At 36.6% G+C, this 15501-nt stretch overlaps 1 protein-coding gene across 13 annotated transcripts; it reads right to left on the bottom strand.

Moving 5' to 3' along the window:
• On the bottom strand, positions 1001-15350 carry LOC109706522 (CST complex subunit CTC1). 13 transcript variants are annotated; one of them, XM_020227417.1, is made up of 21 exons: positions 14156-15350; positions 13952-14070; positions 13773-13847; positions 13585-13663; positions 13365-13427; positions 12990-13067; positions 12698-12898; positions 11834-11938; positions 10612-10878; positions 10119-10499; positions 9402-9983; positions 9226-9317; positions 6571-6787; positions 6301-6418; positions 4886-5214; positions 3950-4295; positions 3636-3818; positions 3412-3488; positions 2261-2328; positions 1625-1756; positions 1001-1524 (listed from the first exon to the last, which is right to left on the bottom strand). In XM_020227417.1, the coding sequence occupies exons 1-16, from the start codon at positions 15266-15268 to the stop codon at positions 4125-4127; spliced, it is 3990 nt and encodes a 1329-aa protein (XP_020083006.1). In that variant the 5' UTR covers positions 15269-15350; the 3' UTR covers positions 1001-1524; positions 1625-1756; positions 2261-2328; positions 3412-3488; positions 3636-3818; positions 3950-4124. The 13 variants fall into 13 exon arrangements, with proteins under 13 accessions (XP_020083006.1, XP_020083004.1, XP_020083005.1 ...); XM_020227415.1 differs by lacking the exon at positions 1001-1524 and having other exon boundaries at positions 1571-1756; XM_020227416.1 differs by lacking the exons at positions 1001-1524; positions 2261-2328 and having other exon boundaries at positions 1571-1756.

The raw sequence follows: 15501 nt of genomic DNA, 5'->3' as shown, positions 1-15501 counted from the left end.
CGGTTAGGATAATGTCGGCCCCCTAGGGTTGAGTGGGTGGTTGGTTGAATAGTATAATCTAATGGTTGAAAATGATCCTAGAAATATATAACGGTAAAAAACTTACAAGCACCAAGTGTTTGGTGCTTTTACAAGTACCATAACTGGACTATATATATATATATATATATATATATATATAGAGAGAGAGAGAGAGAGAGAGAGAGAGAGAGAGAGAGAGAGAGAGCTAGGCTACTATACTATCGGTAGCACGGAGCGCTCCGTGCTTCCAAGTTGTTTTCGATGATGTGGCTTCCAAATCGATGATCGGCTCCGTTAGAGTTAATCTACACTATTGAAAGTATTTAGAAACTAAATTTCATAATTTTTCGNAATTTAAGATCAGATATACTGATCTTACTCTAAATAGTGAAAAGAATTTTCTATAAAATTTTCATCGCATTTGGATTGTTTTACACCGTTAAACTCACAAACACACTTACATCGGCCATTAAAATTGTCAATTTTGAGATCTTTTGATCACTAGTCAAATGATGTCGAAAAAATTTGAAATTTAATTTCTAAATACTTTCAATAGTATAGATCAAGTCTAACGGAGCCGATCGTCGATTTGGAAACCGCATCATCGAAAACAACTTGGTAGTACAGAGCGCTCCGTGCTACCGATAGCATAGTAGCCGGACTCTATATATATATATATATATTTTTTTTTTCTCTATAAATATTTTTTTTACATGTTTTTCTTCTTTTAAGCTTAATGTTTATGAGCTTGATTATTTTGTTACTATAAATGCGTAGCTTTCTTATATCTTTCCCTTCTACCCAATTGTTTAGGTGTAAAGACCTTTTTTTCTTTTTTTTTTTTCACTACTAGGTCTGGAGTTTCACTGAAGCCCTTTGTAACTGTTACAAACAATTGTGCTGGAAATCTCCTCCGCATCCAATCCTGTTGCAATCAAACTCTATCTCTAATAGTCTTTTTTCCCCTCAAAACAAAAAAAACAAAAGCAAAACTGTCAATTAAATTAACTAAGACGATGACGGCCGTTATTATCTTTCTTAATGTGAATGGTCCCTTCATGACCAGATCCTCACTTTTGTAGTACCATAAAATATAGGCTGTATGTTGCTCATTTATTACCAAAACCTTGCACAATCAGAAACCATCAAGGCTTCATCACGTACTTCTGAAGTACAACCTACATCTCATTGTTCAGTTCAGCCCTCCACCTCTCGATATTTTATTTTTTTTTTGTCTGTTTTTTCTGTGACAGTTTTGGACACAACTTCATCACAAAAAAAAAATGGCAACACATGGACTGCAATTTCAAGTCCGCTCACTATAAATAGCAAGTTCCATTAGTAAAAGATTTTCTGATGCCGATCTTTCTATGCACTCAAATCCTGAGTTTTTCTGTGAAAACCAACAAGAGAACTACCAGCAAGAGTAACTAAGAGCATTAAGTTGAGATGGTACAGGAACTACGCGAGAGCATCAGTGGTTATGTGGTTCCCCTCAAATTCCTACAATTTATACAGTAAAAGATATCCCTGTGCAAGGCTGAGAAAGTTGACCAAATGCCTATCTTATTGCATAGTTTTATCACAGGAAGGAAAATTGTACCTGACTCCTCTTTATGTACATAAGACAAAAGCTATGATTGTGCCTTTACAAATCAAGTATATGACCAACCACCTCTGTGATACTGCACAAGATTTGAAAGACCTCGATGCTCAGTACGAACAGCGTCGATAGCTGCGTGCAAAATGCAAGAAACTTTATTTGTTACGTACTTTTTCACGTGTCCCATAATGCAATCAACTTTCCCTCAATAAAAGTTTATGAGATTTTCAAACAAAAGGAGCTCATATACGGGCCTGCAGTTAAACACATGACAATTTCGTAGGACCGCTAATTTTAGAATGGTTGGGTTTATTAAATGAAGTACTGATTGTTATGCAGATGCATATAGATTTGACTTTTTGGTACAACCAAGATACTATAATTGGCCAGTAGTGAGAAAACAACAATTCTACATATTCATCAGAGATAGTAAAATATGTAACTAACAATCACAATATGTGACCGACCGTTTCTAGAGCAAGTGGCAAAAAAGTCGGTGGTTGGTACCCGAAATTCAAGGTCGAATCCTAGTTGATTCACATTTCCAGCTAAGTTTATTTCTAAATAAAATAACAAAGCGAGTAGCATGATACCTATCTCTAAAAACAAAACAATCACAATATGTGTGTTGCTTACTCTGATCACAAACTTTAAGCTTTCCAGACAAAATATGGAAGCCATATTAGTTGTCCGCTTCTCACTATCTGCCAACAAATAAAGCATTTCCATTTTCTTAAATGCTGCGATGTAAATTATAATTTATGATAGCTTTTATGATGAGAATCAGTACAATAGTCATCAGTGTAGAGAGAGTTTCTAAAAAGGATACAATCTTAATATGCACGACATGAATGTACAAATTCAACTGCAACTTTCTATTCACGCCACATGGATGAAGCCAGCTACGCAAGTGCAAATCTTAACATATTCCCACCAGTCAAAGACCGATTAAGCAGTTGGCTGAAGGTGATGTCAATTTAATAAAAAATTAACATCAGAATATATTTACCTAAGAAACTTTTTTTAGAGCAATTGCAAAGAATTTTGTCCTTGCCAAGCAAATTCTGTTCAAGAAATGTACCAGAGGGTACTGGCATGCGAAAAGTTATGAAAGTTACTGCAATCAACTCAACTGCTCAATTCTCAAATAAGATGGCTTATGAACACTTATCTCTTATAATGAACTGAAGGTTCCAAATCATTATAATAAAGTTGCTGTTGCAATGTAAGAAAGAAACATTTAAGAAGCTGATTCCAGAATCTTCAGCATTAATGAGTCGAATAATTAGAGTACATTCATATTGTTTCCATGTAAGAAATTTTTTTTACCCCATCTCAGAAAGCAAAATATGGATACAGAAAATGTCAGCTCAATGTGGTATATTCTATACCCTTTTTTCCGAGTAAGGCTAGGCTACACTGGATTTGGGCCCTTTCTCAAAATTGATTCTAAAGTACTTGAATCCATGACCCTTGCCGTCAGAAAAAATCAATAGTATTTATAATCAATAGAATTTTCAATGGGTTGTGTAGATTATCTGAAGAACTAGCTCGAGAATCTCACAATGATGCATTAATGTGGTTCAAATTTTTGTAACTGGGGGGTTCAATTTGGGAGATCAATTATTGTTGTGGGCCTACTCAACCCCAGCAACTATAATTTATGCTTGTTTTACATTTAACTCCTATTACATTCAATGAAATGTATAGGCAATACCCTATACATTCCTTTCAAAAAAAAAAAAGTTAGTAGAAACCACCATTCATGGGTTTTTGATGCTTTTTACCTATGCAACAGTTGTCAGGCCAAAGATCGAGCGGCTAAGTGTAACTAGACAAGTTCAGGGAGGTCCAGCGTATTTTCCTATAAAATTAATAGATTCCCAGTTACCTGAGTATGTTATTCTATGCTACATACTGCAGATTCAAAACAACATTTTGAAAAACGATGGTATAATGGGTATATTTCATAAAAGAGAGTGAAAAAGAAGAAGAGAATACGCAAGCATACCTGATTTACCTGCTATTCACGAAGTCTTCATCATGAAGAAAAGAAAAGCTCATTGATCAGCAAAGCAAACATCAGAGTCGTCACTGTGGACATCAAGATTTTTCCCTTGCTGAATATGGTGAGCTTCGGCATGAATATGGTGAGCTTGGCATGTTTTTGGTCGTACTCAGATTTGACTTTATGCTACCATATCAAAATGAGAATAATGAACTAATTAACATACAAACTAAATTCACATATTTGCTTAGTAAACTAACATAAAAAAAACTGCTGATTCAGAAAAACAACCAAAAACACTAATTATCTTTTTTTACCCCATATTTAAATAAGGCCCAGCCAAGAGTTGATAGTGTGTTCAAATGAAGAGTTGTAGCTGTCGCCACCTCTTGAAACTTCTTTTTTGTGTGCTGCTTCTATGTATTAGTACACCACATGCTCAATTTAATTATCGCCGTGATGAATTTCAGCTCAAATATGGAAAAGATGATGCTACTTGATTCCAAGATTATGAAGCATGGTCCAAGCTTCTTTCAAAGGATCCACATATTCAACTTCACTAACCCATGCATTATGCATAGACTGCACGCCAGTACTGAGCTCCAGAAGCTCTTTGTCTAACCACCTTAAGGTATTAGCATCCAGTGCCGAACCAACAATGTTCTGCACTTGAAGCATAAGAAGAGTAAATAGAAAATTGATATATAAGAAAATATAGCAGCAAGATCTCTATATCTGACTACAAAAATTACACACAAAAAAAAAAACAGACAAACATTGAATCAGAGAAAGATGAGGAACAATACAGTAGAGGAAGGGATGATAGATGACAAACTTTGAAGGAAAAAAAAAGGCCCCAAGATGTAAGAAATTTTTTTTCATGGTTAGCAAATTTCCATGAGCATCAACATTGTAGGCCAAATACCTGGTTCCTTGTTGTAGTCTCTCTTTCTCTCAAAGACAACCACATCTTCTCAAAGAACCCAGTGGCTTAATAGCAATCTCAATCTCATATATATTTATATTCTAAGTAATATTCAACCAGCAATCCAGTTTTACTCAAAATAGGACTATAAACTAATAGTACAATCACTGAGAAAAAATGGCCAAAATCAGCCAAAAGTCCTCAAGATAGTAAACTAGCACTAGACACATAAAGCAAGCTGATCCAAAACAAATATCAAGCAGTAGAGACAAAATTCAAGTTTTTATCTGCATAATAAAAGGGATAGATATTGAAGGGGAAAACTAACCAAAACAGATCCTTGACAGGCATTAAGAATAATAAACTTAAGGAGCCTTTCTTCTGAGCTACTGAAATGTTTATCTGAATCACAAGAAAATGTCAAATCTTGACATGATAACTCGGCTGCTATTCCATGGTTTTTGACGATGACCCTGCCATGCTTTTTTAGCATCTTTTGCAAGTGATAACCGACTGTATGTTGTAAGTTTCCAGTATTGCCTCCTCCTTTGAAGACCTTGGCATCACTAAACACATACTTTGCATTTTCCTGCAGCCTAAGTAGCATTCCAGCACGATCTCTATCAGCCCAGCAACAACACAACGACAATCCATCATCTATGCAATTGAAAAAAGAAAAATCAATTGTAGTACATCTTCTAACCAATAGCACCAGGGATTGATAACTAACAGTCGACATTCAACCTTCTTAGACAATTACCATTTAAGCTTTCAAATCAAATCTTGTGAAACCTTTATAGACCATCAGTTTTATGAGGCAAATAAAATAACAAATTACAACAGTTCAACTTTCTATGTTTTGACACAGCCTTCCAAAAGGAAACTAAGCATAGACATGTTTATGCGTTGGATGTTGAAATGCTGCTAACTTATTAAATTCTGCAAACGAAACAAAAAAATATTAAATAATTGTGCCACTCTAGACTTTCGTAAGTTGATTTCAGAATTCTATAGCTAAGTTCAGCTACCACAAAAGCCGTAAGAATACCAATTTGTTGACAAAATAAAAACAAAATGATAACAGGAATGGCTCAGGTCTAGAGAGATTGTCTTCTAAAACTTAGGTTGATGCAAGTTGTTCACATAGAGGGAGGATTCAACATGAACAAATTGATTGTGATAACATAAACTTGACCCAACTCAAACAAAATACAAGAACCATCAACTACAAAAATCTTGAAACATTCCGAAAGTAATTGGGTCAAAGGGCTGGGAGCACCACCAACAGCAACAATCTGGCAATAGAGGAGAGGAAGGTAGACAGACCAAATGGAGCTGGCTGGGGGAAGACAAAGCCGAGATTCCTGTAAAATGCTCAATGAAATGGTCACAAGAGGTGTTTTGCCTTCCATCCATGGCAAGTTAACGGATGTAAACATAGCAGTCCTTTGTCGCATCTTAATAACTACAGTAACTGGAGACCAAAATAGAATAGTGTAGTGATTGGACAAAAGCGGTATACAGTGGTGTACGGCATAATTAAGCAGAGAAGAAAGAAAAAAAGGAGAATGAGAAAATTGAAAAGCCTTCTCTAAGAACTTTAATCATATAAAACGTGTACCATCCAAGAAGCAAGTAACTGCAACAATTCTATGACCCACAAACTACCCAATGTATAAGCACGCCTACATGCCTACCCTTTCCAGTCAAATGTAAACTTCAGAAATTAAATTTGTATCTTACCCATAACAAATCCAGCTATTGGAATATTAACTTTTGGAATACTACACAATCTGCATTGTTCTGAATTCATGGAATCATGACCACAATGTTCAAGCACCAAAAATTGGGTAGTCACAACCTGTAGCAGAGGTTCAAAAAGAATAAGAACGAAAAGTAGATGAAGTTATTTTCCAAGAAACCATGACTTGATGCACATGAGCAAGAATCACAACAGTAGAAGGTAATTCAAATAAATTAACTTAAAAAAGGCAACATTAGAGAACTTCTTACCCTGCAGCGGACCTTAGTAAGCTTGCTGTCCATTGATCTCACTAGCTGCAAGAAGAGACCTAACGGAATTGTGTCAGATAAATGCTCAGTTGGAAAAGTTAACCTGGTAGGCAGTACCATCCGTTCTTCACTCTGCTCGTCAACAACTTCTCTGATGGAGTTAATTTCAATAAAAGTTACCGGGGTAAATAACAATGCATGTCTTCCACTAGAAGAGCTGCAATTAAGTTAAATTAGAGCATTGCAAATCATGTTATTTAAATCAGGAAACATTAGTAAAATGGAAAAGAAGGCATGTTGTGAGAGTTGAAAAAGCTTAACGTCCACAGCAAAACAACAGAGAAATATTCAAAGACATGAGGACAGATGCTACAAGTATACCAACACCAAAGCTTATAGCGCCATTTAACAACTCACCGAAAATTTTCCACAAATTTAGGATGCCAAGAATAATCAGCACTTGATTATCTGTTAACTGACATTATAATTGTTTGATAGTTTGCGGTAAATTATCTGTAAAGTCTTCTCTTGCTTTCGGCAAATTGAGATAAACAGCACTTTAATACAACAGCTCATTAAGATGTATATTCTCACGAAAAACTTGAAGCTTGCAATAATTCATTTTATTTTATTAAAGCACACCATCATACAGCGAATTTCTGCTTGCAGACAACCATCTAGATTGTATATTGCAGAGGTCAATTACTTTGGATTAACAAAAATCTAAGAAAAGAAATATCACTTAGATTGTCCTGCTTCAATAAGCCAATGTGCCAGCGTCAAACATAGTTAGTTAATTCGGATTCAGCAAAAATTCGGTACGGATATAATTCGGATAAAATTCGTCTTTTAATTTTAAAATTCATTGAAAAATACGGCTAAAAAACGGATTCGGTAATTATTCGGACACGTGATTTATACAGATATTATACGTTCACCAATTAAAAATTCGGAATAAAAAATTCGGCTATATAATAATATTTCTATATAAAAATAAAATACTATATATAATAAATGAATATATATTTATAAATAAAATTTTATATATATATAATTATTTATATATATATATATATTATATATATAGAGTCCGGCTACTATACTCTTATGAGTACGATCGCCTTCGTATCATAAAGTTATTTTTCGATGATAGAGCTTCCGAATCGACGATCCATACGTTAAACATATTATTGAGCATTAAAATTCTAGAGAAATCAAAATTTATAATTTTTCGATATATTTACTAACGATCAAAAGCTCACAAATGAAACTTTTTAACGGCCGATATGAGTACGCTGTAGTTACGGTTGTAAAAGAATCGAATAGGTTGAACTTTTTGATAGAAAATTATTATTCACTTACCTAGGATAAGATCAATAACTCGATCTATAAATTGAAGGATCTGATCATCCATTTTTAGGACGTCGTTCGATTTGACCGTTCATTTTATTACCCGCTTGATGAATTATTATTGATTTTGAAATTCCGAATTTTATTTTCTAGAAGTTTCAAATACTGTAGATCATATTTAACGGAGTGGATCGTTCGACAGAAGCCATCATCGAAAAACTACGAGTAAAAGGCCATACTTATAAGAGTATAGTAGCCTACTCTCTCTCCTCGTCTCCTCATCCTCGTCCTTCTCCTCTCTCTCCTCTCTCTATCTTCTCTCTCTCTACTAATATACGAATATATATATATATATAATGAGAGGGAGGTCCACCGTGGACCTCCCTCTCAAGCGGTCCACAAGGCTGAAGTGGCCTCGTCGACCGCGCGCGATCCATGCCTCCCAAAGCTGCGCCTTTTTCACTGTTCCACTTCCACATGGTTTCCGCGGACGGCCTCGGGCGAGACGGGATCCGCTGCTACAGCCTTCTTGCTCCCAGCGCCAGCCAAGGCGGCGGAGAAGGACGACGACGACGACACGAACGAGTTCGGCGACGATGCGACCCTCAGCCGCGAGTCTGCAACCGCGAGCGCCGTTTTTTTCGGGCGAATCATTCGCAAATTGCGAATAATTCGCGAATAATTATTTTTGACGAAAAAAAGGTGTTTTTTTTTTGAATTTTTCAAAAAAATACGGAAACGGCCGTTTAATTCGTATCTTCAAAAATTCGCGAATAATTCGCATGTTAATCGCGAATTAACTAAGTAAGGTATCAAAAACCCAACCTCTAATGCAAGCGGATTGCCAGTTGGGAAAGAGAAAACTTCATCAAATGCAAAATCCAACCTCCAACTGAAACAAGAACTTCATCAAATGGAAAATCCAAACCTCATAATGAAACAAGAATTACAAACTAATGGTGCAAATGACAATGACGACAATACTAATAGTGTAAGAAGTCAACAGTTAATTGTGCTCAGAAGTTTAACCATAACAATGTACTCGCAAATCTTTATGCCCTATATATTAGCAACATGTCAAGCAAACCAGTGAAGCACATGAAAACAATATTATGATATGAAAGTATGAAACAAAATAACAACAGAAAAAAGATCCTATACTATGAACCAAGGTCCTATTCTACCGACATGATAACCATACATATTTTTGGATGCAACACAATTGAAAATTTTCAGTTTTTGAGTACAGTATAAGTTATAAAGAAGCTAAGTTGATATACATCATAGAAAAGAAATGAGCCATACCACATCATCAATACCCGGTGGAATGTTGCTTTTACTCCTGGTCTAAATCCAACAGGACAGGCACGCATGCTCAAATGACCAGAAATTTGCACCTGTAAGACAAATATTATGTAGTGAGGAATAGTTTCTCAATAGTAACGATAGACCACAAGAAATAAACACTAAAAAAGAGTTACCACGCAAGTATCATCTGCCACATGAATGCAGACACTAGAGATTCTTCTTTGGTCACTACCAGTCAGAAATCTAAAGCTCACAAAAGATGTAGATTTGCAATCATTTAAATGAACATCTTCTATATTTCCATTTAAAGAGACTAGATCTCCTTGGGGCAACCAGTGGCCTTGCAAATCACTAATCCCAGTAGTCCTAAACTCAGCGGTCATCATACGAATGCATGACGATACACTTAACACCTCACTTGGACGAGGAAGAATCCCTAACAGATGCTCTTCATTCAATAAATCCAGATGAAAATCTGAAGTTTCATGAAAATGTTCCAAAGGGCTCGATAGTAGTAGCTCAGTTGCATAGTGGCTCCTTGGTTCACCAGCTCTCCCTGAAGAAACTTCAGAAGTGTGTTCTTCACGAGACCCTTTATGATTGTTACAACCATTAAATATGATTGAAACACTCCGAAGAGTATTTTGAGAGTCAATACAAGTTTTACCACACGCAAAACATTCACAGCCTTTCAGATTACATGTAAGGCCATCGCTCGAACATTTTAGAAGATAATATCCACCTATCCGCAGCAACTGGCAAGGAGAACAAGATAAATAAAGACAAACTAAGAGAAACATAGAAACATCAAAGAATTTGGGCAATGTAAAGAAAGGTTACATCACTACGTAATAGCAATAAAGTTGACAATATAGTGCACCTAAGCCCACCTGGTAGTAGATAAAGCTATCAGCCTTAAATTCTAGCAGAATCCTCATATTATGTTGGCCATCAACTGAATCCTTAAAACAATTGCCATCTGATCTATGTACACGGGCAGGCATCAGTGTCCCATGAAGACTGGCACTTCTGAAGGAAAAAGAACAAGGATTATGACAAAATTTCCTTTCAGATGCCCTAAGGTTACTGGCTGAGCCAGTAGTTGTAATTCTACTCAATACATGGACAAATTTCTGTGCATCTAGCATATCTTGAACAATCTCTGTTGGTTGGATATTTCCACTTTTCTCTGGAAAATTGAGATTATAAGGCAAGACCAAAGCCTCAGCAAACAAACTAGAGCAGTTCCACATTTTTGGATCATCTGGAAACTACACAACATGAAAGGTAAACAATCAAAGCAAAAAAGAAGGAAAAGAAAAACAAAGAAACGTATAAAATGTCAAGGCAATGTGAAGATTAAGAAAATTTTAGGAACCATACATTATCGGTTGAAGGAAATTTATGTTTTACGAGCAGCAGATGAAACAATCCAACACAAGCAACCTCATGAGAAGGGGCACAGGAGGAAACATGGAGACAATTTGAGTCCCTGAGATTGAAGTGGACGTACATCGTAATGTTATTTAATCTTTTTCTGCAAGAGAACTGTTGGAATATAGCCCTGCAGGTAAGCAGCGGGCCAAAATCATATTGCTGATTATCTAGTTGAGTTGGTGAACCTTCAAGAACAAGCTTGTATTCTCTAATCTGAACAGAAAAAAAAAATTTGCCAATCAACACAAGCAAGTATGGTAAGAACTAAGAACTTGATAATTCTTTAATTAAAAAAATTTCACAAAAGGCACCTATATCTGGAAGTAGGGAGACAATTCCTCATCTAAACGAAAAGAGATATTCATTTCAAAATATGGACACTGTTGCTGCATATAATCTTATTGAAATTGTTATGCATCTTTTGAAATCTACACGGCGAGCATATGAATCAGCAATATCAATAGGTTGTTTTTGTTCTTTAACATTCTAATATCCAATAGTAGAGACTAGTGACTAACGCAACAAGACCAGTTTTTTTTCTACACTACAATACTTGATTATTTTTAGCACTGCAAAAATGAAGTTTCTCACTTGTTTGATTCAAAAAAAAATTGTAGAAACTCATACAGACTGGGTAATTAGCTAACCAGTTAATCAAATTCAACATCTCAAACATACAATGTCCTATCGCCAGTTGCCTCATAAGAAAGTCAATAGGGTGTGATAAATTTTATAGTGCATATAATTAAGTATGCCAGGAAATTAGTCACTTAAAGCAAGAGCAGGCAGAAATGTGGATAAGCAACAACTAGCTGAAAGGAACACCTAGCAAGCAGGCAAATAACACTTTGGAGAGTTTCTGTGCAGCTGTGGAACCTTCCAAAAAAGGTATTCGGCTACCGTAAAGTGAATGGATATTGGATAAGTTTATGCTAAAGTGCCCTTCACTCTTGATTAATGCATATAATATATCACAAAATAGTTAAACTACAATATATCTACGATCAAAACTTCAAAAAAAACCTATGTATGACAAGGAGGATGACTATGGACATGAAAAAGGCAGTAACTTGATGGACTAATTTAACTATATAAAGTGGCAGTTGGCCAAACAGCAAAATCTTCAAATATGGAAAGGAAACATGCAATATCAGCAACCATACATCACCTCATAAATGTTATGGCAATTGACATTTGATACCAGGTCTGGTATAACAACGTCTATATTTCCCGTAGCATCAACCAATTGTAACCTTCCTGAAGGTGAAGAAGTCTGAATGCACAAAATTGAAATTATCAAATTTCATAGTTTAGCGCATATAGGCATATTAAGTGTAAAAAGTCAAGCCAGAAACTGTACTCAGGTGAACCTTACATATGCTGGAGCAATGATCTTAAATTTGAAATTATAAAAGGAACCAATAAGATTATAACATATTTGTGCAAAATGACACTACAAACTAATTTATCAGAAAGAAGCTTTTGAAATGGTGTAAAAGAACTATGGTGGCTCCATTTTGCAAGAGCAATGTTACTTGTAACCAAAAACAAAAGCCTATGCGTGTTTATGCTGGAACTATTTCGGTTATCAACTTTGATAGCACATTTCTAACAAAAATGGAGTACATGCCCCACCAGAATGAGCTCATTCAATAGGTATAACATATTCTCCACCATTTACGATCTTCTATGTACCTGTGTGGCTCATAGAACTACAATCTCTAACTTAATTAGCTATATGTATAACACAAACCCAATAGGGTAGCAAAGAAATTTATAAGAAAGAGAAAGAAAACACCTAATATCTGTCAAGATTCTAGTTTTATTATATCTGCTATCAATAAGCATGTGACAGATGAAATAACTGCTAAAAAACTAATCAAAAGTAAAAGCACTTTTCAGGTCCACCTAACTTGTGCAGAAGAATGTGGAAGTTACATATGCATGACGACCAGACACAGTACTAAACAAGAAAAATCCACAAATCTAGAAAGTAAAAGCTTATAATAGCTAACTCATGCATCAAGCTAACCTTGATACTTCCCAGTAAAATAAAGCCCAGGTCTTCACTTGGTATTATTCTTCTAATAAACCGACGACATGATGTTCCTTCATGAATGAAATGGCTCAAATTGTGCCTCAGCCCACCCTTTTCAGCATCTTTCTGTCTCTTTAATATAAATGACACCCATATTTCTTCACATTTGCTGATAAGATTAGAGAGGGGTATTACCTGATCAAAAAAAAAAAAGATTCTGACTTTAAAAAAAGAAGTTCAAGATTCCTTAATTCACTTAAAGGCCGTTCTCAAGATGAGATCTTACCAATTTAAGCGACTTCAAATCCGATTCTGAATTATACATACATGAATCATGTTTGCAGAATTCCATAAAAATCCCATGCTGTTACCAAAAAATTCAGAATGAGAACCCCAGGAGCAAGCACACAATTACAAGAAACATTTTAGGAGATCAGAAGAATATTAAAAAACGCAAGCAACACAAGAGGCTAGTTAACTAACAAAATTACTTCGAAAATCGCAGTACCACAGGAAAAGCAATTAATAGAGATGAAATCCCTGATTCAGGCCTTCATGTCATGTTGTATAAACTAGATCTCACCTCCACTGTGGCTAGTATATGTATATATCAAAAGGAATCAAAGAAAAGCCATATCCTTATTAAAAGTAAATAATTCACCTTAGGTTGGTAGTCATTTGGAGACAACCATCTACTAGCATAGGTTTGAACCAGTCCTTCCTTCTGTTGGCACCTTGCAAACATAGATTGTCAGCTATAAAAGCTTGATAGAGGGCAAGTTAACTCAATAAGCTAATACTCCAGGATAACATAATAAAATAGCAGCTGCTTGGTAACAGGAAAAGAATATTCCATGCCCCTATGTAAAATAGCAACTTACATTATTTGAGCCCAGGATTTCCATTTCTGAGCAAACACTTTGAAATTTCTGCTTAAAGGAAGAGACCAGAAGTAATACCCTGGCATTCAATAATTAATAGTAATTCAATCACCATATACTAATAAAACATTTAGTTTCATGTAATAATAAAGAAATTACTTGACAAAATCTGTGCAAATTGTCCGTACCAAAATCTAGCAGAAAATGTCAACGAATTAATAAACTTCCCCAGTAGGCTCTTACTCTGAATCTTTAAATGGCATCTGCAACAGTGATAGAAGCCATATCAAAAAAAAAAAAAAATCCTAATACAAGCAGGTCCCAACAAATTTTGAAATAACAAGAATTTAAAATAATAGTTTTTTACTTGGTCTCAATAAGTGAAAAGGACTCGACATCAATATTGGTTTTAACACATGTACAAAGTAAAACCATCTTGATCGAAGCAAAATTTGGTCGAACTAAATGAAAATTCCTGACAGAAACCTGCAAAGAAACAATCCGAAGGTAGGTAAATGTACAAAAAGTTAAAAGAACTATTCATTGAGTTTAAGAAGAAGAGATCACATACAATAGCACCAGATCTAAAAGAATGATGCGGTGCAAGCTGCGGATCATTAATTAAAAGAAACACCTTCTGATCCAACTCCACCACCATACCCTGCATGTAAATCCCAGTAATGGTCCCGCTATACACACTGTTATTACACTCTCCGTCTTTTGCCGTCATTCCACCTGAAGGTAGAGTTCCTGTAGACAACCCACGCAAAGACAATGTGGTTCTCCCTGTTGAGACAAACATTGTGTACGATTCCTCTCCAACAAAAACCAACTTTTTTTTCAATCCTGAGAGCACTACTAATTTCCCAATCATCTTAGAAAGAACAGGGCGCCAGGTATACAACGGATTGAGGAAATATACAAATACTGGCTTGGTAAATTTATGTACATCGTTTCCTCCTACAAAACAGTTATCAGTACCTTGTCTCATTAAAGCACTGCTACAAGAATCACATTCACATGATAAAATCTCAGCAAGAAATCCAACAGAGTCCCCTCCGTCATGTTGTGTCGCATAAGGGACCTTAAAGACAAGGCTGATCGATCTTACAACACCAATCTTACGAGACCGAACAACCGAGTTGGTTTCTTGATGCGAACCGATCGACAGAGCCGAGAGCAAGAAGCCTCCATCAAAGGCCGTTGCCGGCCCCGTAAAGCGCCACCTAATCACTTCCAATACTCCGCCGCCACCGCCTACGCCCGTTTCTCGATCGAAAGGGAGAAAATTCCAAGCGAGTACGGCGATCTCCCTGCGGAGGATCTCGGGATCAAAGTCAAGAACGTAGCAGCAAACCCTAGAGGACCCACCGGAGAACGAGAGACAATGGTTCTCGCACCCTCTGCACCTATCGGAGTCGGGAGGAAGCAAATCCACGGTGCCGATGAGTAGCACGGGGCGCTTGATCGGTAAGAAGGCGTTAGGGTTAGGGTTAGGATTAGGGCTTAGATCGGAGAACAGGAGAGGGTTTGTAGTGTGATCGAGGTTTAGGGTTTCGACTCTGGATCTTTTCGTAGGGGGTGGGCGTGGCGAGGTGGGAACAGAGACGAGGGAGGAGGCGCCGGTGAGAGGACGAGAGGCGCGGAGGAGGTCGGAGAGCGAGAGGACATGAGCGCCCTCCATTAATGGAGGTATTCGGGAAGAGAGAGAAACAGAGAGAGAGAGAGAGAGAGAGAGAGAGAGTTTGGAATGGGATTATGCTGAGAAACCAAAAGGCGGGAGAAGAGTGCAGGGTATTACGGAGGTGGTCGGTTTCAAGAATCCGAATTTTGGACCCAGCGTGGAAGTTACTGCCTAAACCTGGTCCGCCACGTCATCATGGTTCGTCACGTCATCCGTTGACCAGTCAATTTACT

The sequence above is a fragment of the Ananas comosus genome, linkage group 2, assembly GCF_001540865.1.
Source record: "Ananas comosus cultivar F153 linkage group 2, ASM154086v1, whole genome shotgun sequence".
NCBI classification, from domain to species: domain Eukaryota; kingdom Viridiplantae; phylum Streptophyta; class Magnoliopsida; order Poales; family Bromeliaceae; genus Ananas; species Ananas comosus.
The sequence above is the reverse complement of the archived record's forward strand: the minus strand, read 5'-3'. Positions and strand labels throughout refer to the sequence as shown.

Coding starts and splice junctions, on each gene's coding strand:
- LOC109706522 (XM_020227417.1), bottom strand. CDS start 15,268: ATGGAGGGCGCTCATGTCCTCTCGCTCTCCGACCTCCTCCGCGCCTCT. Junction 13,428..13,584: donor AAATCCTGGGCTCAAATAAT/GTAAGTTGCTAT, acceptor AGGTGCCAACAG/AAGGAAGGACTGGTTCAAAC. Junction 4,296..4,885: donor CCTGTCAAGGATCTGTTTTG/GTTAGTTTTCCC, acceptor CTTCAAGTGCAG/AACATTGTTGGTTCGGCACT.